This window comes from Athene noctua, chromosome 1 (genome assembly GCF_965140245.1).
Source record: "Athene noctua chromosome 1, bAthNoc1.hap1.1, whole genome shotgun sequence".
Lineage (NCBI taxonomy): Eukaryota > Metazoa > Chordata > Aves > Strigiformes > Strigidae > Athene > Athene noctua.
In genome coordinates, this window is record NC_134037.1 from 256,480,733 (window position 1) to 256,505,131 (window position 24,399).

Consider the following 24,399-nt stretch of genomic DNA (forward strand, 5'->3'; position numbering starts at 1 on the left):
AAGGATGCAGATATGGCACATGTGTGAAAAATATTACAAAGGAGAGTATGAAATGAGTACGAAAAGAGCATCAAAAGTAAGATCAAAATGAGTATGAGAATAAATTAAGTGAAAGAAATCAACAAAATATAGCAAGACCCATGAATCATTTAAAAATGTATTGGAAGCAGACTCAGGTTACACCTCTTCTGCTAAAAAATTGTCCAAACCACCCCCCTGTCCAGAGGACAGGTTGAACAGACCTGCTGGCATCCACGCTGCTTTAGCCCTGGTGCTCCTCTCTGATATGCCAGCAGGTCTGTCTGGGAGAGAGGCATGTGGAGTGAGAGCCACGAGTAAACTGTCAGCGTGAACCACGTAGGGGCCAGCGTACAAGCTGTTCCCTGGCTCTGTCATTTAGCAGCAAAGGCACACAGGGTGAAGGAAGGGCAGCAGAGGTAGGGTGGGAAGGGGCCAGTGCTGGAGAAGGGCAGGAGAAGGCCTGTGTTTGAGAGGGGACGAGCAGGAAAGAAGTTAGGTTGGAGAGGCAGGGAGGGAGCCTGGCTTAAATTAAATGAAGAAAACAGATGATCAGACTAGGAGAAGAAAAGGTGAATGACACAAATGATTCTTGACATCCCACAAGCAAAAAGTGAGAAGAATTAGCTTAACTGCAAAGTACCAAACAAATGATTTTTACCTTATTTAGATTAAAAGAGAATGTTACTACCAGATCCGATTACCTCTGATAACTAACAACTAAGCATATTCATCTACTGCAAAATGTGCACCATCATCAAACAAGTGCCTAAAACTTACAGACATTTAGTAAACAGAGTGCTTTGCTCCAATGCATGTGATGAATGGCAGATTTCCCATGTGAAATCAACAGAAATCCCGGGAAACAGAAATTGAGACAATTCAAATACAATATTCCAGCCTCTCCTTCCCCCTTCTCCAGCTTTATGCAATGTCCCTGTGAAATCACTCTCTTCTTGAAATGCTGGGGTTTCAACCCCAAGCCCCAAATTAAGGCTGACATATGGGTGATTCCCACAGCCCTTCACAAAGGGGGGGTGAGTTTCCCTCTAAGCTTCCCTCCAGGGTGCTGCGGCCTGGCAGACAGAGCCATTGGGTAAAGAAGCCCCAGGTCCAGCATTGAGTAACCCAAGGTCAGGTGTCCCATGTAGGGATAAAAGCTGGGACCCCTTGCAGGCAGGGGCAGTGTCTGTGTGTGAGGGGAATGCCCTGTGCAGAGTTCCCTGTTGGGGAAGGACCTCCCGCCTCCCTGGGACTGGGCTCGAGTCAGGTCTGGCTTTTGTAAATGTGGGCTCTGTAGGGATTCAGTATGTGGCTTCCTTGGTCTTATGTATTTGGCTTGTTAACCTGGTTGTCTCCTGTCACTTCTATGGGAGACTGCATGTCACTGTTTATTCCACCCATTGTTGGTTGTTTGGTGTCGTTGTCAGGATCATTGGGATTGATGTCGATTATGTATAACCTGATTGACTTGTTTGTACCCCCAGTGCTCACCCCTGTACTGACCCTTTTGTGTCAAATACAATCTGGTTATGGGTTCATCTTTATGCTGGCTGTGTCCTTTATGCTAGGCATGATAACGGGCAAAACACTTCTCCACACCTCTGTGGATTTCCAGAACTCTGAATTCTTCAACTTTTTTGAAAACACAAGATTACACCTTCAGATTTTCTTTAGCTTTTAGTAATCTAAAACAGAAGTAGATAGAACAAAATACAACAAACTCTGATGAAGGACTTTACTGAAAAAGTTTTCTTAAGAAATCAAGGCAGGCAGTTTTTAAAAAGTATAATTATAAGGTTTATGGGAGATTAGGGCTTCTTCTGGGGGTACAGGTGTTAAGCAATTTTTAACTTTTTTTTTTCTGTAAAAGTGGGTCTCAGAAGACTTGAGCATTGGGACACTTGCTTTGTGAAATTGAAGCAGTCTTAATTATGAAATAGGCATTCCTGTCAGCCAATTCACATGCAGATGGACAATTCAATTTAGATATAAAACCTATTTCTGAGAAAGCAATCAACTGGTACTGGAACAAAAATACAGACAGTGAGACTATGATATCTGAAGATATTTTTTCCAACTAAAAACAGTTATTAAAAATCTAATACAAAAGTAGTATAGCACTACTTAAAAGCAAATACTCTTTGCAGCCATTTACTGAAAAACAGTATTTTACTCATTAAATACTAGCACCACTTAATTTGGCCCCATCAGTCTCCTATTGACTGAAGGGCAGCAAAACATTTAAGAGCTGTGGGGTGTAGATGTTACGTGTTTAGACTCTGGATTATAACTGTCCCTAATCATGTTCTCTCCCAGAACAACCTCTTGCAATTTATTCTCATCTATTCATTCTCATTCAATTTCACACAAGCTTTTGTGAAAGGAAACTTTCATCTACTTTCCTTAGTTATTAGCTTGCACCAACAGGAGGAACAACCAAGCAGAAGCCATTTTACAGGCTTGACATAGAAAAATGAAGTGCTATTTTTTTGGTTGCTGAGCTGTACAAAGGACTGAGACATATTCTGAACATATGCTGACATAACTATAAAGATAAAATAATTTAAGTTCATCCCCTTATGTGACTCTCAGAATGCAGAAAAGGACTGAACATTTGCACTGTCCAACTGTGATATTTCATTTACAAATACAAAGTTTTCAAGGACTGCTTTAAGTCCAGCAAAGAATGACATTAGTAATGACTCTCAATTCAAGAGTATACTTTCCCTGCCAACCTACTTAATGTGCAAGTCTTCTGCTTCCTCCCCTGCCATCCCCACTGCACCCTTTCACTCTTTACATTATGCTGGCTCTGGTGCTCATCAAATCCTGCTTAATAAATCAATTCAATTAATGCACCTGAAAACTACCCCAGCTAAAATCATTGTAGTAACCTCTTCTGGGTTAGTGAATTAATCCATGTGCTCAAGAAGAGATAAGGTCCAAGACCACACAAAGAAAGGGGTATAGTTATGCGTCTGGGTGCAAAGGAAGGCAAGTGCTTCCTCCCTCTTTAGGCAGCAGCAAGATTTTAGCGGAGGTCAGCTTTAGATTACTCTGCTAAATCAAGCTAAACACTCTCAACAAAACCCTAAGAAAAATTAGACACTGAAAGAAGGTAGTGTAAAAACTGATGCAGTTTTGCAGTACAGGGTGACACTGGTTGAGAAGGTTCTCACCCTACCTTGGATTTGTGACAAGTTGTAACTGTTCATGGGGCGACACTGTAAAACAGATCAGGAAAATATTTTGGATTTTTTAGGTTTGTTTTTCTTTTCAAATAAATAAAAAGGGGGAGCTTTCCCCGTAACCTGTGACTGTACAACCACAACATAGCTATGAGCAGGAATCTCTTTACCAGGCTTGGCTGCTGGAGAACTTTAATTACAGAGCTGTTTAAGCCGCTTTCTCTTCAGCCAGACATGACATACCACCACTATACCTCTCCCTCATGCTCGTTTCAGGCCCATTCTCTGTTGGTACAAAACTTCATGCTCCCAATACAGCAAACAATCAGAAACAGATACAAATAAAAAATTACTGAGGGGGAGAGGAGGAGAGGGAATGTTCTTCTCTGTGTTAGTTTCCTGATCCATCTCCCTGTATGCTCACAGAAACAGCTGCCACTTCTGTTTGTGTCAGTTCGAGTGAAAATGTTCACTGTCAGACCCAACAACTCCTTAGGTCCACACCACTACTACTTACTAACTTTTATTATCATGTAATTGGATGTCATCACAATTTTCACTCATGCAAGACTTCAAGGGGAGCTTAAATTAAATATGTTGGGACTGCTGCAGTCCCGCTCCTTCCCTTCTCTTTATTAAATAGCTCAATAATTTTGTTGTACCAGCACTGGTATAGAGTTGAAACCACAGACTCAATGACTTTTTTTTTCTTTCTTTAAGGCTTAGTTTGGGGCCAGCTTGGTAGCCAGCTCACTACTCCAAGCACCACTACAGGAGAAAGACAGAAGTGGGGACAGAAGAAAGTGTTCACCTGCAGCGATTCCCGCTTAGATCAGCTTTCAGGATATGTTTACACAGATGGATGCAAACAGATCCCGACTCCTCCACCTACACCCTAATTTACTGGAAGTAAGCCAGTTGCAACTGAGGTGATATAACCAAGTCTAACTGCACACCCAAGCTAAGATCCCTCACCTATAGGATATTTATTTTTTGAATACTCGTCTCCTTTAGCCTTAATGTATCTTTTTTAGCCTTGCTTCAATGTAATAATGGAATCTCCTCGATCCTAAGACACTGATTACCAGAGTGTCTCCAACAGCAATACATGCGTGCATGGCACTTGCTACTGCCAAAGATATAACGCCAGCCTCCCAGGCAAATATTAAGTCAAGTATCATAGGTAACGAAAATTGATGCAATACGATGTTCAGGCCGTGCCCGTGCCCATGACCTCCTACCCCACCAGCTTCACCCCTCTCACAGCACGTTATCCCACCAGACCCCACCACACTCTATGCCCTTCCTCTTCCCTCCTAGGCCCAGATTCAACACACGCCCCCTCAAGCATCAGGCTCTCTCCCCCACAAACAACCTTATGCCCTCCAGCCCTCAAACCAAGCTGCCCCCACCACCACCTCTCTCCTCCCCAGCACCACACTCCCCCCGAAACACCCTTTTTGCTCTTCTGCCCCCTCACCTCAGGGTCAGGATGCTCCTCGACATCTCTCCTACCCTTCCTCTCCCACCATACCCCTTCCACCCCAGATCAGACTCCCTCCTTTAATATGCCTCGTGCCCTTCCTCCCTGCTCCAGGCCCGACGCCCCCTCTCTGACACTCCTTGTGCCCTCCCCACCCCCCCCATGCTCTTCCCCCTCACCTCAGACCAGGTTCCCCCCACCCCATAACCCCTTGTTCCCATTCCTCCCACCCCAGGCCAGGCTCCCCCCGCCCTGGTACCCCTCACGGCCTTCCACCCAAAACCAAGGCCAGACTCCCCCTCCCTGGCAGCCCTCGCGCCCTTCCCCCGGGCCAGCCCCCCCCCACCGCACTCCTCACGCCCTTGGCCCCTCAGGCCAGCCCCCCCTCACCCACCAGGTACAGGGTGCCGTAGATGCGGAGGGACTCGGCCAGGGCCCCCTGCGTGACGTGCAGGACGGCCCAGGAGCAGCGCGGGTGCCAGGTGTGACCGATCTCGTAGCAGCTGTGGGGGATGGATTTGCTCAGCGCCGCCATCTTTGCCGCGCGCGGGGAGGGGGCGCGCGGCCGCCGCGTCACCGCCGATGCAGGAGAAAGGTCGCGCGGGGCGCAGGCGGCGCCGGGGTTATTCGCGGGCAGCCCCTGCCCCCCCCCCCCCCCGCCGCGCGGCTCGCGTGAGGCCCGCAGCCAATCCGCGGCCGCCGGGGGGCGGGGAGCGGCGGGGGCGGGGTGGCGCGAGACGGGCGCGGGGCGCGCGCCACACGTGGGGCGCGGGGCGCTGCGCCGGACGGGCCGTGTGCCGTGTGTCGTGTGCCGTGTCGTGTGTCATGTCGTGTGTCGTGTGTCGTGTCGTGTGTCGTGTGTCATGTGTCGTGTGTCGTGTGTCGTGTGTCGTGTCGTGTGTCGTGTCGTGTGTCGTGTCGTGTGCCGTGTCGTGTGTCGTGTCGTGTGTCATGTGTCGTGTGTCGTGTCGTGTGTCGTGTCGTGTGCCGTGTCGCTTCCCGTCCCGGCCCCTGCGGCTCGGGCACGGCCACGCTCCCGGCTGCCCCTGGAGCCTGACTCGCCTGCCACCTTCCCTGTCCCTTCACCTCTGCTCCGCACCCCTGTCCCCAGCACCCCTGTCCCCGCACCCCTGCATCACCACCCCTGTCCCCATACCCTTGTCCTGCACCCCTACATTGGCACCCCTGTCCCCTTTGCCCTTGTCCCTTTCACCCCTGTGCCTTCACACCTGTCGCCAGCACCCCTGTCCTGCATCCCTACATCGGCGCTCCTGTCCCCAGCACCCCTGTCCTGCATCCCTACATCGGCGCTCCTGTCCCTTCGCTCCTGTCCCTTCGCTCCTGTCCCTTCGCTCCTGTCCCTTCGCTCCTGTCCCTTCGCTCCTGTCCCTTCGCTCCTGTCCCTTCGCTCCTGTCCCTTCGCTCCTGTCCCTTCGCTCCTGTCCCTTCGCTCCTGTCCCTTCGCTCCTGCCTGGTGAGGCCGCAGGCATTGCACTAGGGCAGAACGGCCTGGGCCCCGGGCACGGAGCGGGCGGGTTGCAGCTGCCAGTGCTGCAGCAGCAGCCGCAGGAGGTGGCGGGAAAACCGGCCCAGGCTGCACATCAGCAGGGAGAGTGGACAAGCAGCAGCGCTGTGCTGGCGCTCGAAGCCTCGGCGCAGCCCCAGCCCCAGCACAGTGTGCGGGGTGTGCAGTTTGCGCTCAACATCTGGTGGTGCAGCTGAGCGGGAAGAAGGCAGCTGAAGTCGTCGAGGGAGTGAGAGCCACTGCGTGGTGTGGAGAAGCTTAAAATAGGCTGATTCCCTCTGGTTTGCAAAGACACAGGGTGGGATGTGATGGAGTTTTACAAAACTGTCAACATACTGACTGATGACACACTTATAGTTCAGTTTCAAAACTGGCATCTGGTTCCAGCTTGAAATTTTGATTATTTTTGGACCAAAGGGGCTGGGTGTGTCAGGACCTGGGGATCTTACTTAGGTCCCTCTTAAGTAACAGTTTACAAACACTCGGTCCTGATGGAGCAAGTACACTCTGTACCTTCTGTGCAGTGGTCAAGTCAGGAGAGGTTATTTCAAGACCTAGATGGGAGATATGTCCTAAGACAAGAGGATCAACAAACTAACCTGCAGTCAAATACAGACTTGGAACAGATCCACGGCAAGAAAATTCCTCCCCCTTACAGCCTACCTCCAAATCCTCCTCCTACAGAGCCTGCAGAGTTCCCCTCCTTGATCAGACCTGAGACCAGTCTGTACCACTCTCAACAAAATAGAGCAAATTTGTCATTAATTTTGCAAAAACCTTTACCATTCCTTCCATGGAGCCTGCTGTGGGTGCAAGAGCATACTTGCATTCCAAATTTAGCAGCCCATAGATGGATGAGTTGGGCAGTTCACAGAACTTGAAGCTGCTGAGTGAGAGACTGTTTGCAGACTCCCAGCAAATCTGGGAGATTTTTGACCTAAGTAGTTCAGTTATGCTGTTTCAGTCAAGCGTGCTTGACCAACCACCCCTCTGCTAGGCAGACCTCTGCCTATGACAGTCTTGTTTAAAATCTAGTAGAAGACCCTAGAGATACCCTTAAATTCAGCTTTACTGCTGAGGTGCAGCTCCCCTGAGGCTGCGGTTGCGTGGCTGAAAAAGGGAGTGAGTATTGCTGTGTGCTGAGCCTCGCAGGGAAGCAGCGTTGGCAAGATAACCTGCTGAAACATTGTCTGGACTTTGGCTTGGACCCAGCGCCTTGCTTGCTGTTTTTGTATTGCTCTGTTAAAGAGCTGTTTGTGGGCAGAAAAGGCAATTATTGCCTAAGATATGGATTCTGGCACACTTGGTTGCGTGTTTTGGCTTTGCTACCCACTCTTGGGTTTAAGGCGTGCTTGCTGCCTTGTATTTGTGGGCAGGGAGCTATGGCACATACAATATTAGTAATTGCACAAGCTAATAATTTCACTTCTGAGACATATTTTTGCAAACAGTCCTAATTTTGTGAGGCTTGTACTGCTCAAGTGGAGGAAAAGTGGTAAAGAAGGGCCCAAGAAGATACCCCGTTTACCGTGTTCATTTGTGCCACAACCCTGATCTGACTGAAAGCTGCCTGCTCAGAACTGGAGGCTTTTGGATCTCTCCTGTTGGGCCAGCCAAGGAAGATTCTGAAGATGGACTAACAAAAAAGGTGGCACAGCCCTGACCTTGCTCCAGATCCTTTTCCGTGGGGTTGCAATACTGTTCTGGGAAGAAGCCCTAGGGGTAAAGCAGCATGGGAATACTGCTGATAGCCCAGTTGGCATCAGATGCCATCCCAGCCTACTCTGTACTGGGAAAAACTTACCCTTGAATGGAACTGGGACAAAGTAATCTTGGAAAAAGAAGGACTCACATGAATTAAAAAAACACTGAGGACCTTTACTTTTGCCCTCATATAAATACCTGGGGTTTTCAGAACCTCTCCTTGTCACGTGAACAAGGCTGCATACTTAATGAACTTAACATCATTTACTTAAATGAACATCAGTGATGAATCCTGGTATAAATCCAGGTGACGTGACAAAGGCTTCTCAGGACTTGCCTTGTAATATCCAGGTGCCTTAGAGAGAGTTACTCTGAGTAGTCCCCAAAACAAAGCCAGAGAGTGAGCTAATTGCTACACAGCATGAATGGTGGGGGAATAGATAGTGCTCAGCTTACTCCCTGGTCCTCATGAATGTGGCAGTATCAGATATACCAATGTGTCTGAATAAAATTTTAAGCTGCCAAACGTGTCAGATAGACATGTGAGCCTTGTTAGATTAGGACAGCTATGATAGAAGGAACTTGTGTACAAGGAGCAGCTGAGGGAACTGGGGGGGTTTCGTCTGGAGAAGAGGAGGCTGAGGGGAGACCTCATCGCCCTCTACAGCTCCCTGAAAGGAGGGTGCAGAGAGCTGGGGATGAGCCTCTTTAGCCTAGTAGAAAGCGACAGGACAAGAGGGAATAGCCTCAAATTGCGCCAGGGAAGGTTTAGACTGGATATTAGGAAGCATTTCTTTCCAGCAGGGGTTGTTGGGCGTTGGAATGGGCTGCCCAGGGAGGTGGTGGAGTCCCCATCCCTGGAGGGGTTGAAGAGTCAGGTCGACATAGCGCTGAGGGATCTGGTGTAGTTGGGAACTGTCAGTGTGAGGTTAATGGTTGGACTGGATGATTTTCAAGGTCTTTTCCAACCTAGACAGTTCTGTGATTCTGTGATATTCCACTCTCCATGCCTTGTGCCACCGAGGGGAGTGATGTGGCAGCATCTCACTGCATTTAGACTCTGCTCCAGTTGCCCATGTACCGTTTTGCAGCTGGATTAATGAAACACAGCTTTCAGCACAAGTCCAGGGCCAGACTTTATCAAGAGACTTTAACTGGTGGACAGCACTACTGTCCTCCAGTTTACTTATACTGATGATAACTGATTATATTAGGGGATCAGATGTTTTGGGTGGCAATTGCTGAATGAAGAACAGAAGTGCCTGCCTTTCCAGGTTTCAGTGGGTCTCACAGTCTAAGAACATTTTCTGCTAATACCTTCAGCATCTGACAAAACTGGTGTCTACAAGTAAATTACATATCTCAGCACATGAGTGGCTGGAGGTGTGAAGAATTCTGCCTGCCCTCACAGCCGGCAGGTATCAGTGCTACGAGGTGGTCTAGCTGGGAATCCAAGTTGCAGCATTTAAGTAATCGGAACAAAATCAGACAGGAAAAAAAAGATACTGAAGAAAGAAGCCAAATAGGGAACTTCACATTGCAGAAGGCTTTGCCTTCCAAATCCATTGGGATCTGGGAAATCTTCCTTCTAAACATTTTTAAATATCAGAACAATCTGGAAACATTTTAACTTGGAAGAAATGTAATGCTTTGCCCTCTCCTCATGCTGCTTTCCAACTTCTGTGCTTTTTTTGCCATGTATTTATTTTCTCCCTTGGGACAGGTGATCTAGTTTTTCCCTCAGCTTTTCCCTACTAATGCAGTTTTCAGTGCCTAAAATTAATTTCTGGAAGTAGCTTCTCTTATCCGATAAGAACTGCTCTTTCTAGCATTTTTTTGTTTTTCACTCACTTTCCTTCTTTTCCCATTCTTCCACTCTCATTGTTTTTGTCCTTTGGTTTGTTCTCCTGCCATCTGTGCAATTGTCTCATGCCTCCATCATAAAGTTTATGAAATCCAGACTGAAAAATACTCTGCTGCTAAAAATTCTAGGGATTAAATTCATCCTTCTGCTCAGGTCAGTGGAGGCAATGTCTATACACAGACATCTGGTTCCTTCAGTATACTGCATAGGAACTAGGAGATGTTGCTCCAACCTCCATTTCTTCTCCAAGTCCAAGACAAATGGTAGATACAGTATATAATTAGTTTTGTCGAAATAAATCACGAGCTTTTAACATGTATCAGTAATACATAAAATGGTTGTATTGAATGGGAATTAATGGCCATTAATGGAGCTGGTTTTACTTTCCTCCAAGGAAAGAAAAACCCTTTAAGAACTACTTTTCACCCTTGTCTCTGAAACTACGTACACTTTAAACTTAACCAATTTTACATTTTTGAAGAGGGATTCTCTTCTGGCTTACATCCATGAATGCTAGTTTTTCATTTTTTAGCAGGGAATAACCTCAAAATACCCTTGTGTTTGCTGATATTTCAAGGTAAAGGAATTATCTGGAAGTTTTCCCATTTTCCAGACAGAATAATTTCCAAAATAAACGTGAGATGGACTGTGGGATAATACCCTGTGAATATTTTAATACACACAATATCTCCCAGTTTATACAAATCTGGATTTTTTCCAGAAATAAATGTTGCAATCTTTCTTACAGCGTTACCAAGGATCACATCAAGAAAACAAAATCGTAATGTTGACCACACTGATTCTGCAGGCCAAACCAGGAGATGACACACTGAGCCATATTCCTGCTACTGATGTCAGTGGAAATGTACTTCAACTGTATTTAGCCTATGGTGCTGCTGTTCCTGGAGACAGTGATTTCTTCTTTCTAAATCAGGTGACAGAATTGGTTGTTAAAGGCTAAATTAAGCCAGTGGGTTCACTAGAAATGAGTAAGAGGCAGTGCATGTGGACAGCAGCCCAGAACAGCAACTGTGACCCTGCTGCTTCTCTGCAGCTTTCCAGGAAAGTGCTTTCTGTAGTTCTGGAAATAATGCAAAATTACATCTTGCATCACGCTGGTACCTCAGCCTCCTCCCATGCTTGAAACTCCCTCACCCGGATAATAAAGGCTAGTGCCCTACCTTCATTCGTGTGTGCTCTCAGGAGGTACGTCTGCCCAAGCTCTGGCACAGCGCTGCCTCTGGAGCTCATGTGCGTCCTCTGCCATTCTCCCTTCTCAACGTGTCAAATTCAGCAGTCAGGAAAGACCTCTGCCACATACCTTCCATGTCCTTCAGTTCTGTATACCAGGTGGGGGCAGCAGCCTTCAAACCTGCAGACGATGTTCGGCTCTCCATGTCTGTGAGTGGGAAGGGTGAGAGCGCTGCTGCACACACGGGGCTCTGAGGCAGCATGGGATGGGTCTCCTTGGACCTAAAGAGGTCCACAGAGTGAGCTAGAGCTCTGGGTCTCCATCGTCTATGCCACCTGAATGCCAGCTCACTCTAATGGCTCCTTTTTGGACCTTTTGAATGAAATCTGAGATAAATACGCTATAGAGAGTTCTGGCCGTAAGGTAGGATAAAATGATGAAGAAAAAATGATAAGGTAAGATAGATAAAAGCCAGTCATTACCATTTGCCCACAGGAGCAGCGGTCAGTGGCTGGTTGTTTGTCAGCAGCATCGATGCAAAGGATGCCTCAGAAAATAGGAGAGAAAATGGAGACAGGAACGAATGATGAAATCCTCAAGCAAATATTTTTTGTTTGCCCCTCCTCTTCAGTCATTTCCATTTTATTTGATGTCATTACTGCAATATTATTTATGCTTCAAATGCAAGCATTTTTTCGAAGTCATGAATAGCTTCATGAACTTAAGAAAGGACTCAGAAGGAGCCTTTTTTTTTTTCTTTTTGAAGTTCCTAGTGTACTTAAAGTTTCTGTAATAAAACTGTCAGTCCATCAAGTTGGGCTGCTAAGCCCACAGATAGAAATGTAGTTGTTTTAAAGCAACTGAGCAGCCAACAGCTCCTTTGAAAAATAATGATAGTTTCTAGGAACTCAGCACTTCTGAAAAGGCTTTCAATTTAAGCCTGATTTTTTCCAGAGGAATAATGAACAGTACATTTCAGTGACTTAATTTTCAAACGCTCATGTTGAAATAGCCTCAGGACTCTGATCACTCCTGCTGCTAGCTCTTGGACATCACAGCAGTAGAATTAACAGTCTAAGTAGCGGCTACCGAAACACTGCGTTTTGCAGGTTTGTATTTTCAAGCAGACTGGCAGTGATTTTAGGTCGTCCTGCAATGATGGGTTTGATAAACTACATCACTCCTCAACAAAAATATGGACATCCAAAGCCGTGAGCAGGGTGAATGGCTCGGAAGAGGCTCTTTGAGGCAAGTTGCCCCCTTTGCCTTTATTTGCAGCAGGGTGGATGAGCAGCCACCTCTTGCTGCGAGGCATCTTGAAAGTGCTTCAAATTGCAAATGGAAGAAGCAATGCACCCATGGTTACTATTAGCTTTTGAAATAATGGGTTTAGGTGGGCTTTAGGCATCCACGTTTGGACCTCCTGTCAAAAATCAAGACAGTATAAAAACCAGTTGTGGATTTGATGGGACTTGCAAAGATACTGATAGCAACAACAGACTCGAGCTTTGAATGTATGTGAAAAAGAATCGGGGAAAGAAATTGAAACAAACTAGTTAAAACTCTCAAAAGAAATATTTTTAAGCATACAAGCATTCAGAGAACAAAACCTCCTTTTCAGCACCCCTGGCTTATTCCTAGGGGCCATTTCTTACATGTCTGTTAAATCAGTTGAGAAAGTCACTAAAGCATAGCAACATTGCAGTGTCCCTAAAAAAAAAAAAAAAAAAGCACCAAAAGGCCTTGAGAAGACTCTGAATAGTGCAGAAAGCAAGAACAAATGTTTTATATATGTGGTATTGTTAAAGCTCTCAAGTGACATAAATATAATAAACAATAGTGAAGAATGGGATATTTCTGTTTGTTTCCCCACACTCGAGATGACCTAACCTACCTCAGGCATGGTTCCACTTTGGGACTTGTGAGTTATTTGATCGGTCCAAACTTGTGAAAATAAACACTATTATTCTACTGTTTTACATTGTGCATGCTTTTGTTCTCTGTAAATAGGCTGAGAACTAGCAAATGAAAGTAAATTATAATAAAATAAAAACTGCCGATAAACCAAAAACAACACATGGGGGAAAAAAAATGTAATAAACACAAAAATAAAGAAATGGTATACTCATCACTGAGCACAGCTCTGTGTGCTCCAGATGACTTTGTCAGCATTTTATGGTTGAGTTCTGATCTCATTTACAGACATCTCCTGCAGAGACTTCCCTCATACTAACTCTGGCACGGCCAAGAGAAAAATCTAACATCTTAAGGTCATTATTTTCAGAGAAGCCTGTGGGAGTTAGATGTTCAGATCTCACTGGATTTCGCTGCAGGTTGGACACCTAACTCAGTGTTGCTGAAAAAATCCACTCCTTAAAGTAATAGGTTATTTCCTTGGCCCTCCCAATATTGTCTTCCAGAGAATAGTTTCCAGTGTTTTGTCTAGTTTTAAGTAAATGCCATGGAGTTATCTTATCAGAGTACCCAGCTAGAAGAGATGAACTTGAGTGTAATTTTTTTATGAGGAAAAGGTTTGCTTTTTGGGCCCTAATCCCAAAAGCCCCATCCATGCCTCTCTGTAGCAGTGAGATCTCAAAGGCGTGTTTTGCAGATCATTTAATATTTGTCCAGCTTTGTGCACATCATGTGTTAAGAATTACTATTGTTTATAACATAAATGATAGGGCTTTCACCACTCCCTGGGAGAGGTCATTTTGCAGCCTGATGCATGTCACTGTCACAAAACTACTTTTGATTTTTTTAGAGTGTTTTTTAGCATTGGAAGATTTTGAAGATAGGAAGCAGAAAACTTACTGCGTTGGCTGGAGTTCAGTATGCATGTGCATGTGCCTGTGCATAGAGATGAGGTAACTGGTCAGACATGGTATCATTTTACATTCCCCTCCCACACCAGGAAAGCACCTTCCTTCTACACCCTATTTATAGAAAGTAAAAGGACTTTGCTTGGGTTTGTTGTTTTTTTGTTTTTTTTTTAAAGAAGAGATGTAATGGCAATAATTTATACAGATCTCTTCAGTCAAACACCCAGAGGGAAACTGATACAGCCCTGGTTGAGATAGTATGCTGCCCCTAAAAACAAGGCACTAAGGATGGTTAATGACCTGATGTCCGTGGTTGTGCAGTTTATGTCTCAGCACCACAAAGCAGCATTAACCCAAATGATATATTTCAAATAAGTTCCCTCATACCAGAACTTTAGTAAAATTTACATGGGAATTCACAATGTATGCAAGAAATTATACTCCCTCCCAGCACTCCCACCTCCACCGAACTACATCTGTCTCTGTTTAGGAAGAAAGATTTTATGCAAAAATAGTGCAGAAAAGTGTATTTTCAAGTGATAAAGTGAAATTTTAAGTTAATTAAATAGCCAAGGTTGAAAGACTATATAGCTTTTACCACTGTACAGAAGAGCTATAATTATTGATGATCCAAAAAAAGAGACATACAGGTTTACAGTACAGCTTACCAGAACCTCATTTTCTCGAAACAAATGTCCTTTAACATCCAGCATGTCAGTTTGTTTTAGCTGAAGAAAATAAACCCCAGGGCCATCTCTTACCAGTACCGCTTTCTAGAAGGACTTTGGAAAATCCTCTTTTCTCTTGTGTCTACTTAACCAATGATCTTCTGAAATGCTGACTTTTTACTTACTGAAATCATGTTCTTGAGACCCAGATGATCCATTCATAATTCAGGGACTGGAGTGGCATGGCATTACACTTTATGTGAGAGTCTTAAAATAAAAGTGTTAAAATGATCCTCTAGTCAGACTGAAGTCAAGAATATTTATCCTACAGTCACACACTGTTGCCCAAGGGTTGTTGCATAAATTCTTCCTTAATCCCTACCTTTTATTATGCTTGAGCCTATGTTAGTTTCTCTTTACCCAACTGCCTGGAGCAGCTGAGGAATGAGATAGACATCCTAAACTCCTTTGATAGTCAAGGGAGAGCGCTTCATCTCCAGTGCAGCCACATTAGATCTGGACTCTTAAGTACCTCCTCTGTCTGCCTTGACTACATGGGATTCGATGTCCGACTAACCCAGCAATGACAAAACCTATCAAAACAACTCGCCCTTGGCTGCACAACCCCTACATCAGAAGTGTAGGAAGGAGAGGCAGGGTTGAGGAAGCACAGAGAGCATCACTGGCCTTTTCAGTGGTTGTCCTCTATTGCAGTGATCTTGGTGTGGTAGCAAAGTGCCCCCCTGAGAGTCTTTCCTGCAAGATTAAAATAAGGAGGGCTCAATCCAGGTTTTAGCCTCAGGAACTGGTTGCACTGGAAGAGCAGATACAGTGGCTTTGGTCTAAATTGGGAGCCTAACTCTCCACTGCTTTGCACCTTGTGTTCAGAGCAAAGCAGTTTGTGTGTTGATCTTCTTTCCAACTGATTTCTTCACATATCTGGAGCAATTTTATGTCATAAACCAAGTAATAACCTTGCCTCTCAATACAGCACTGTGCCCAGCTGTGGCCTGAAATTTTCATATTTGGGAAATAATTGGCTTTAGCTTTGCTCGGGGTACATTTGGGTTAAATGGCATCTTTCTTAAGTTTTTTTATGCACATTTTTAGGAGGGGTTTTTTATATTTTTCATAGTTCCCCAAGGATAGATGTATACTGTCAACAGTAATGAATGACATGAACTTTTACCATAAGGAACTGAAATATCATGGTAATCTAGTTTTCACGGTAATTTGGCCCCATGGAAGTCTCTCTGAGGAATAAAAATGCCTGAGAAAAACGAAATTCACATAAACTCTCACTATTCTCTAAGTTCATCTATATATCTATGGGGAACTAGATGAATTGTCAGCCTCCAAATATAAATTACACTACTCAAGAATGAAAGATAAGTATATATTCAAATGCTTGATCCAGCAATAAAATTCTTCATTTGTTCCATTGATAACAAAACCTCGGTACAATGCTAAAAGACCATCGTGATCAGCACAATGGAAAAGAATAAGGGTGTGGTTCCTTGACAGTTGAAGCCAATCTAAGCTGATCTGTTTTCTTTTGTGGTCACACCACCCCTCCTTGTCATCACAGGATTATTTATTTTATTTTGTTAGTTTTCTAACAACTAGTACCTGGACCTACCCTGCCAGGGAGTTAGAGGAGGAGCATATATGCACACAGAGTAAGGTGGGTTGCACTCCACATAATCACCTGTACACATGCAAGAAACACAAGGTAAATGTAAAATGACAGCAAAGCCTTCTGGACAAGAGTTAATGACATTATTTATGCTCATACTCATTTTGAAAGTCCTTTAGTCTGTGTAGCAGTAATCCATATGATTAATTTGCCATCCTGGATAGAAATTAAGAAACCTGTTTGCCAAAGACTTGCCAAACCAGTCCTTCTCACTGCCTGCTATGAAGTTGATGTGTTTGTCTTCATATGAATGTAGCACTGCTTTAACAGTATAGGAATAGGTGAAGAAAAAGGAAAACTATGAGTGTCGCATACAAAGAGTTCATGGAAGAGCAGCTCTGTCTGTGTGAGAAAGGGGAATCAACTATATTGGAAGAGGGATTAGAATAAAGCAGATTATATACATTACCAAAAACTCATCTCCTTAAATGAAATAACTATACCAACTCCCAATCTGAGTGCTTACAGTGATCACTTAAAGAGAAAAAAAAAAAAAAACAAAACACATTAATAAAAAAATGAGAAGAATTACAGAGGAGACTGGAATGTGGAAATAATTAGCACACAGTGAACTATATTTTAAATGGCTCACAAAGTGAAGAATAGTGCCACTATAAACTGGGCGGTCCAACTAGAGCTGGAGGAGTCAAGTATTGCTGCCTATTTAAATGTCTCTGGGATTCTGTAAGGACCTGAAGGCAGTTTTGTATATAACTTAAAGCCGCTTTACTGGTGCATGAAGCGGCTCCTCATGAGAGTCCTGCCAACAGTCCCTATCAGCAAGAGGACAGGTTTCACTGTTGTATCCAGTCCCCTTTTGTGTATTCACAGTCGCTACAAAAGCAGTGTGAATGCAGCAAACTTCACCTCCTGGCAGATGTCAAATTTCTTTCCCAGGAGAATGACCCACCGCCTGCCCAACACAATACAAAGAAGGTTTTTTTTTCCAGCCGTGCCCTGCAAGTCAATACTCGCTGTTATGTAATTAAACACAGCATATCAGCTCACATGGGCTTTCTAATGGGGAAAAAATAGTACATTTTAAGATTTGTGGCCAGATTCATCAGCATGCTTGACAGCTCTGTGCTGCTCCAATGACACAGAACAACCTTAAGCCTGCAATAACTGATTGATTAAACCAGCTTGTCGTGGTATCGCTGGAGCAGCACAAACCAGCCGAAGCATATCAGCAAATTCACCTTCTCAGCTCTTATTTTGAGGGATTTCTATCTCAGCCTAACTTAATTTCAAAAGTGTAAAAAATTAATTAATTTAATTTAATTAATTAATTCCCATGTTTAAAAGCTTTGTATTTACTCTTTGGTAATAAATTAATTAGTATAAATGTTTAAAAGCTTAGTATTTACTTCTTAAGACATTTGAGGAGTAAGCACTGGAGGTTGCTTTAAAAAAAAGAAACCTGTCTCCTATGTCCATAAGCAGGTTTGTGTGATGTGGGTGACAACTGGATGTGAGAACCAGGGCCAGGTACAATCCGGGTGAGTGAGGAGCAGTAATTTAACTCAGCATGCCATGCAAGAAAAGAGCAGAAAGAGTCCTTCTTAAATCATGTCCAGTGAAATTCACTTTACAGGACATTCAAAATGCCACTGAGAGCCAAGTACAATGTTGCTTATGGAGAGCAAATACACGGGAAATAACCTCTGACGCTGCCATAGAGTTAAAGCAAAACAGGACGCAGAAAGATTTAGTGGGAAAGATGACTCTGCAAAAAGGAAACTAAGCCGTATTTATAAAGCAAGACTCGTGACCTCTCAGGGACAGAGAACTCAGCCTGTCATTTTCTACCATGGTTAAATCACGCTTTGTGAACGATTGGTCTATTATTTCCAAAACTTTCCGGCTAATTTGCTATTGCAAAATTAAACTTCTTCAAACAAGACAAAAAGTGCATTCCTCCTTCAGGATTGCACTCTGCACGTGCCAAATCTGAAGTTATAAAACCAAGCTGTTCGGGAGTTAGCATAAAAAAAAGGGTTTCTGATGAATTTTATGAGAAGAAAACTGTTCGTCATTTTCCAGAAAAAAAAAATCCCTTGGGCTAAGGTCAAGGGGAAATTTCAAGCCAAAATTCAAATCTCTGAGCATTGTAGAAGCAATGATGAGTAGCAGTTCAAACTGGAAGTCATTTTGGGAGGCAGAAGCACTGACTCCAAAATTTAGGCTGTATTTTGCCTCTACTGTGGGTCTGATTTTGAAAACAGTCTACTAATTTTCCCCAAAGGATCAGATTTTTTTGAAACTGGGCATGCTGGATCCCTGCAGATCTTTCCCGAGAAGCTGGGTAAAATAAGCAAGGGAGGAGGACTGGTTGTTTTGGATGGGTTTGTATTTTAGTACATCATTTCATAAATGTAGCTATGCTCTGAAAAAAACATTGTGGAAATGTTTTTGTCTCACCAGATCCTGACAGTGACCTTGCCTCACAACTTCTTATCTGTTCTGCTAATCTGGCTAGAGAGAAATCTCTGAATTATTTGAGGAAAGGGGCTTTAGGAAAACTTTCTTAAAAAAAAAGTCCAAGTTATTCTTAAGCCTAGAAAGAGAAATACCTTTGTGAAAAAAATAGCAACACATAGATGAAGTGACCTTTACATGGCACCTTTCACCTTATGAAAGTTATGGCCAGCTTTGCTCTCTGTGCCCCATTGAACATTGTGTGTGATGCATCTGTGCCTGCTGGATCTCTAACCACACAAATAATCCGAAAAATCTCTTGCATTGCCAAATGTTTTGATTGCTATCTAAGTGCAAAGGCTTTCTCAAAATGACGTATATTAACTAGCACTGAAATTTCTTGTTTACAGTGCTATAAAACCAAAATATGAGGACTCTGGGCAGACTAAAATATTGACTTTCAGGGGTCATGGAGCAACTATTGACCCATGTTGGCACACAAGGAACTACACATGTGAATCCAGATATGGGATCTATGTGTCACAGCCTAGCTGCACCAAAGTACATTAAAGTAAGTTACAGTCATGTCTGCATGAAAACAGAGATGAACAGCATGTCAGGAGACCTGCCCTCTAGATTCCATTGCTGGTCCTGGCTGAGATTCCTTCGCAGAACAAGCTGGCTCTCATGGAGACACCAAAGGTAGAAACCTAACCAAAATATACCAAGAGCATCAGCAGCCAAATCCCACTGGATCAGGCCCAGAAGGATGCTGCAGCGCACCATGGCAGGTAAATTTGCACATACAATACACTTTGCTTTAAGATTTGGGACACATTCTGCCCCACAGAGATCAACATTGATTGATTCAATGTCATTGAATCAGCGTGCTACTGTGTGCACTACCTTGTGCACTGATATTATTTATGAATATTTTATATGTATAAAAGAGAGATATATGTGTGAATGTGTTTGCATATATGTATAGATATGTATAAATGCGTATGGAGATCACTGCACTGTTTTTTTTCCTGAGGTAGAATCATGTTCACCTGAAGTGTCACAACAAAACAAACCATTTCTCTTCTGATTGTTACTGGGCAATGGAAAGGCTGATTCAAATGAATAAATACAGCAGGATAAATGCAAATTGGGGAATAGACGTATTTCCTGCTTTAAAAGGATCAACCTCACAAAGTATGGAAGTAAGGAGGGGAGAGAATTTATATGAAACCTTTGAACAGTAGTTACGAATCTATTTAAAATATATTACTAGATGCTTGAAAAGCCACCACTGAAAAAAAGAAAGTGATCTGTGTTAATGAAAAAATTAATCAACTTTATAAAGAAAAAAATCTTTAATTAAATTTTTAAAATTGTACAGTTAATTAAATTTAAGAAAAGCATAAATGTCAAACAGTAGAAATGAGACATTTCTTTGAATGAATATAAATCCAAAAGGAGTGACAAGAATGTTATAAAGTAAGCAAAACCAAAAAAATAATGGACAGGTAGTCAAAGACAATAGTGCTTTATGTAAACAGAGGCCAAGAGAATGTAACTAATGGTACCAGTCCATTACACAATGGAAGTTGTGGAATTGACAACAAACAAAACAGGTGACAGAAGTGTCCACAGGTATTTTTGTTGTATATTGGAAAATATGTATGAGATGAGTTGCATGATAGAGATAACTAATAGTAACTAACGCATTCTTACACTTTCATTGTCCTACACCAGCTCTAGAAGTTACACATATTAAAAACTTGGTATGTTTAGATAACTTATATCCAAGATCTTTGAAAGTAATCTCTGGGATGGCAATATCAATCTCCTCTGTCACCGAGTCCCAGGAGACCAGCAGGAAGACAGGGACTGCTCTCATGCAGCGTTAGACACCCCTTGGAGAGTTTTCACCTCTGAGCTAGTCATGCTAGATTCCCTCTACAGTAAATAGAGGCATTTTCAGAATGAAATTCATCTGACCAAAAGTTGACATCTATATTTGGTTAAAATAATCACATCCTAATGTGGTACCCACCTATTTTAAAAAATCAACAGGGTGCCCAAGATTTCTTAGGTCTGCCAGCAAGGCATCAGTCCTGGCTGTCAGTATGATGCTATGGGGCAAATCATGTCCATGGAAGTCTAAGCAGGGTGAACCTGTGTAGGAATGAAGAGGGTATTTTACCTGAACATTTGACATGAGTGTTCGGAAAAGCCGAGCCATGTTCTAAATCTACAGTTCAGGCAAATGGTGAAGCACTGAAAATGTTCAGAGAGGAGTTATGAACCTTCTCAGATACCCTGCAAGGTGATGGAAGACTCTGAGAGATGCCGGTAAACGTTATTTATTTTTGTAATGTAAAAATAGGCTCGTTGCTTTAATAAATATGCAGAAAACCCACATAAAAAACTTAAGGGGGGGAATAGTAATAACAGGATAATAATAACTTATAAATAGGATTTTATATTCATGTAATTCCTGTTTTGATTTGCCTTCTACAAGTGTTTGCCTATTCTAGTTGACTCTAAAGGGACCGAGGGTGATTAGGCTACTAATTCAGACATATCCACATTAAGACTGTAAGGGATGGTTTGGGCTGAAAGTGCTTTTCAAAGAGCAGGGTCAAATCTTGCTCCTTTAAAAGAAAAAGCATAATTAAAGAATTGGAAAAGACACCTTACAATAGAAAGCTCAGGAAGTTCAATCTATTTTGCTTACTACAAAAAGGTCAAAGGGTGACTTAATCACAGCCTGACATTACCTACAGGGATAATCTCGGTAATGACTTCTCAACCTGGCCAGCAAAGATAGAACAAAAGTCAGTGGCTGGAAACTGAAGATAATTCAGACTAGAAAACAAATGTAATTATTGGCGGCTATAATAAATAATAATTATCAGGGTGGCTGCTGATCCTTTAATGAAAGCAACCTCAAAATCAAAATCAGATTTATTAAAAAAAATATGTTGTACCTCAGGCAATAATCGAGGAAGGAACATGGTTTGTGCTGTGCCAGTTTAAGGCCAGTGTCTCACACTGCCCAGTAATCTAAGGATCTATAAACCCCCCAGCCCAGAGTTTTCTTACTTTGATCTGTTTAAAGAAACTATTATGTACATCCTTATCATAGTGACGTTTAATCACTGTTAATATATGCGTAAGGTTCAAAGCAGGATAATTACCATTTTTTCTGACTCCGACCTCTCATATGATTTGTCACCACCTCTCCCAGCACTCTTGTTTTGAAAACTAATTCCCATTATCTAAAAGACTTTCCAAAGCAAACACAGCAGTGTAGCACTTTCTAATATTTATTTTGTGTTCTCAAAGAAAAGGGAATAGCGGTAGGGGTTTTTATTTGGGGGGGGGGGAGAGAGTTCTTCTTCTAAAAAGGTACTTGCATTCGCTGTAGCTTTAAAATGTCCCTCTGCCCCTTTACTGAGTCCAAGGACCAGGTCCATGGGCAGAGGGTTTTGCTGCGTAACTTCTGAATATGCAATAGGTGATTTTTTTTGTGGAAACTAGGCAAAGGTCCTACTCTGATAGCAGCAAACTCTGCTTCAGTGCCTGAGTGCAGCAGGAGACTGCAAATGAAAAGGGTTTTCATATACTAAGACAAAGTTTTATAGCTTTTAATGTCACTATGATCCTTCCTCTAGTCTTCTTTCCCATATAATTTGGACAAAAAAAAACCCAAAACTTCTCTGCCTCCTGCTTTCAGGTGTTTGTATGGAGAGCACCCATCACCCATTCCCCACACTTGTCTGATGTAGGTGATAAATTCGGTGGGCTGGGAACGGCTCAGCAGGCATATGTAACACTGTGTGTGCTCACAGCGTTATCATCCACCCAGATATCAGCTGAGCGCTGCTGGTTACGGACGGCAACGCTTGGGAGTAAATACGGGCCTTTCTAGATATGGTTGAGTTACTGACTCCATCATAGACTCCTTGCCTGACCTTGGGACTGTGACACTGTCTGCCTGCGTGTTTAAAAGGTTAAGATAATACTACTTGTCTGCCTCACAAGCATTCTGTGAGGTTAAAGGCACTGTTTATTGGAGCTAGCTGTAAAGTATTGCAGTGATGAGAGCTATGTAAATATCTATGCTCATGAAACCTCCATTAAAACACTACCCATCTGCCTAGAGGAAAGCACACTGAAAGCCCATCAGTCCCTACAACATCACAGTACAGCTCACACACACATTTCCCACATCTCAGAGGTGGAAAAATCCCAATGGTGATGGAACGGCAGAGGGGAAAACCGCCGTGACTGAGCGCGAGGTACTTCATAGCATGGGTTTTGCTGTGATTTATAATCTCGTGTCTGGAAAGGAGCCATTAAGTACTGCCTTGGTCTCTTAGTCTTAGTCTTATTCCCAGAGATGCACCTGGGAGACCCTGAGGAGAAGCAAAGGCCCCGAGGTGTGTACCGAGGCGTAGCTGCTCGCGATGGACATGCTCAGGAGCACAGGCACATGCCACACGCCGTACACACGCAGTAAGAGGTCACTTAACTGGGGGCTTTACAAACATTTTCAAAGTGCTTTACAAAGAATTCATTAATAGATGACATATTTTTGCTAAAGGCACAACCAGCTCAACCACATTTTATTACAGGTGTAAATAATACTGAGAGATTTTCAGCACAAGCCTCATTTCTCTGCTCTTAATCCCTCCTCCCGGTGACATGTTAAAGGTCTGCTTAATCATCCAAACCTTTCACCCCCCAAATTCACGAATGCTTCAGTCCACGCTTATTTATTTTATGGAGATTTATACAGATGCCAGGAGGTACCTAGCAGTGCCCTCCAGGTTTTTGGCCCCAATGAAAAAGCAAACAACACTAAAACACAGATGTAACCCAGCGACCAGCGGTGCAATTTAACTCGTTGGGAAGAAAAGGAGGCAGCTTAGAAAGCCACCCTGGACATTTTTATCCGGCAGTGAAGAAACTGAGCACCCTCGGCTGAAGAAAGACAGGCCAGAAGTGAGGGCGGGCTGGGGCATGATGGGCCCCAACACGTGGGCAGGGGTCTCAGCCCACCCGGTCCGTGGGGAGCTGCACTTGGGTGCCATGGGGAGCCCCTGGGACCAGCACCCATGCTGGGGCGGCGTGGGGGGGACCCTGGGGACAGTGACATGTCTCCTATGGGCGCCAGGCGTGCGGGAGGGACGGGGGTACCTGCCGTGGCGATCCTGAAGGACTGAAGCGATGATGAGTAGCAGTTCAAACTGGAAGTGATTTTTGGGAGGCAGAAGCACTGACTCCAAGGTTCAGGCGGCATTTTGCCTCCACTGAGGGCCTGATTTTCAAAGTAGTCTCCTAATTTTCCCCGAAGGAACAGATTTTGTTGAAACTGGGCATGCTGGATCCCTGCGGCAGATCTTTCCCGAGAAGCTGGGTAAAACCAGATGGTCCTGACGGACAAGGGTGAGGGGGGTGCAGGTCCCCAGGGAGGAGAAGAGGCGGGGATCCCTGCGAGGAGCGGTGGGATGCAGGCAGGGGGGCGTGCGCTTCCCGGGGGTGCGGGTGCGGGAAACTCCTCGGTGCCGGGGCGGGGGGCGCAGGTAGGACCCCCCGCATCCCGGAGGGGCGGCGGCGGGCCGGGCTCCCCGGGGCGGTGGCGGCGGCGCTGGGCGGGAGCGGGGAGGCGCCGTCCCTCCCCTGGGCAGTTTCTGGCGAGGCTGTTTAATAGCGGAGCCGCCCCCGGCCCCTCCCCGTTGGAGCCGGCCCGTGCGGCACGGCGCGGCCGGGGCCGGGGCCGGAGCCGGGGCCGGGCCGGGGCCGGTGGGGCGCTGCTCGGGCC

At 44.3% G+C, this 24,399-nt stretch overlaps 1 protein-coding gene across 2 annotated transcripts in view; it reads right to left on the reverse strand.

The window, feature by feature from the left end:
- TMEM135 (transmembrane protein 135) overlaps positions 1-5,324 on the reverse strand; it is a 186,376-nt gene extending 181,052 nt beyond the window's left edge. Inside the window, exon 1 of one of the 2 annotated variants that reach the window (XM_074917568.1) lies at positions 5,087-5,324. In XM_074917568.1, the coding sequence (XP_074773669.1) occupies positions 5,087-5,227 (141 nt within the window). In that variant the 5' untranslated portion in view covers positions 5,228-5,324. The remainder of the gene's footprint in view (positions 1-5,086) is intronic. The other variant, XM_074917559.1, reaches the window with a different exon arrangement.
- Positions 5,325-24,399: the final 19,075 nt, after the last annotated feature.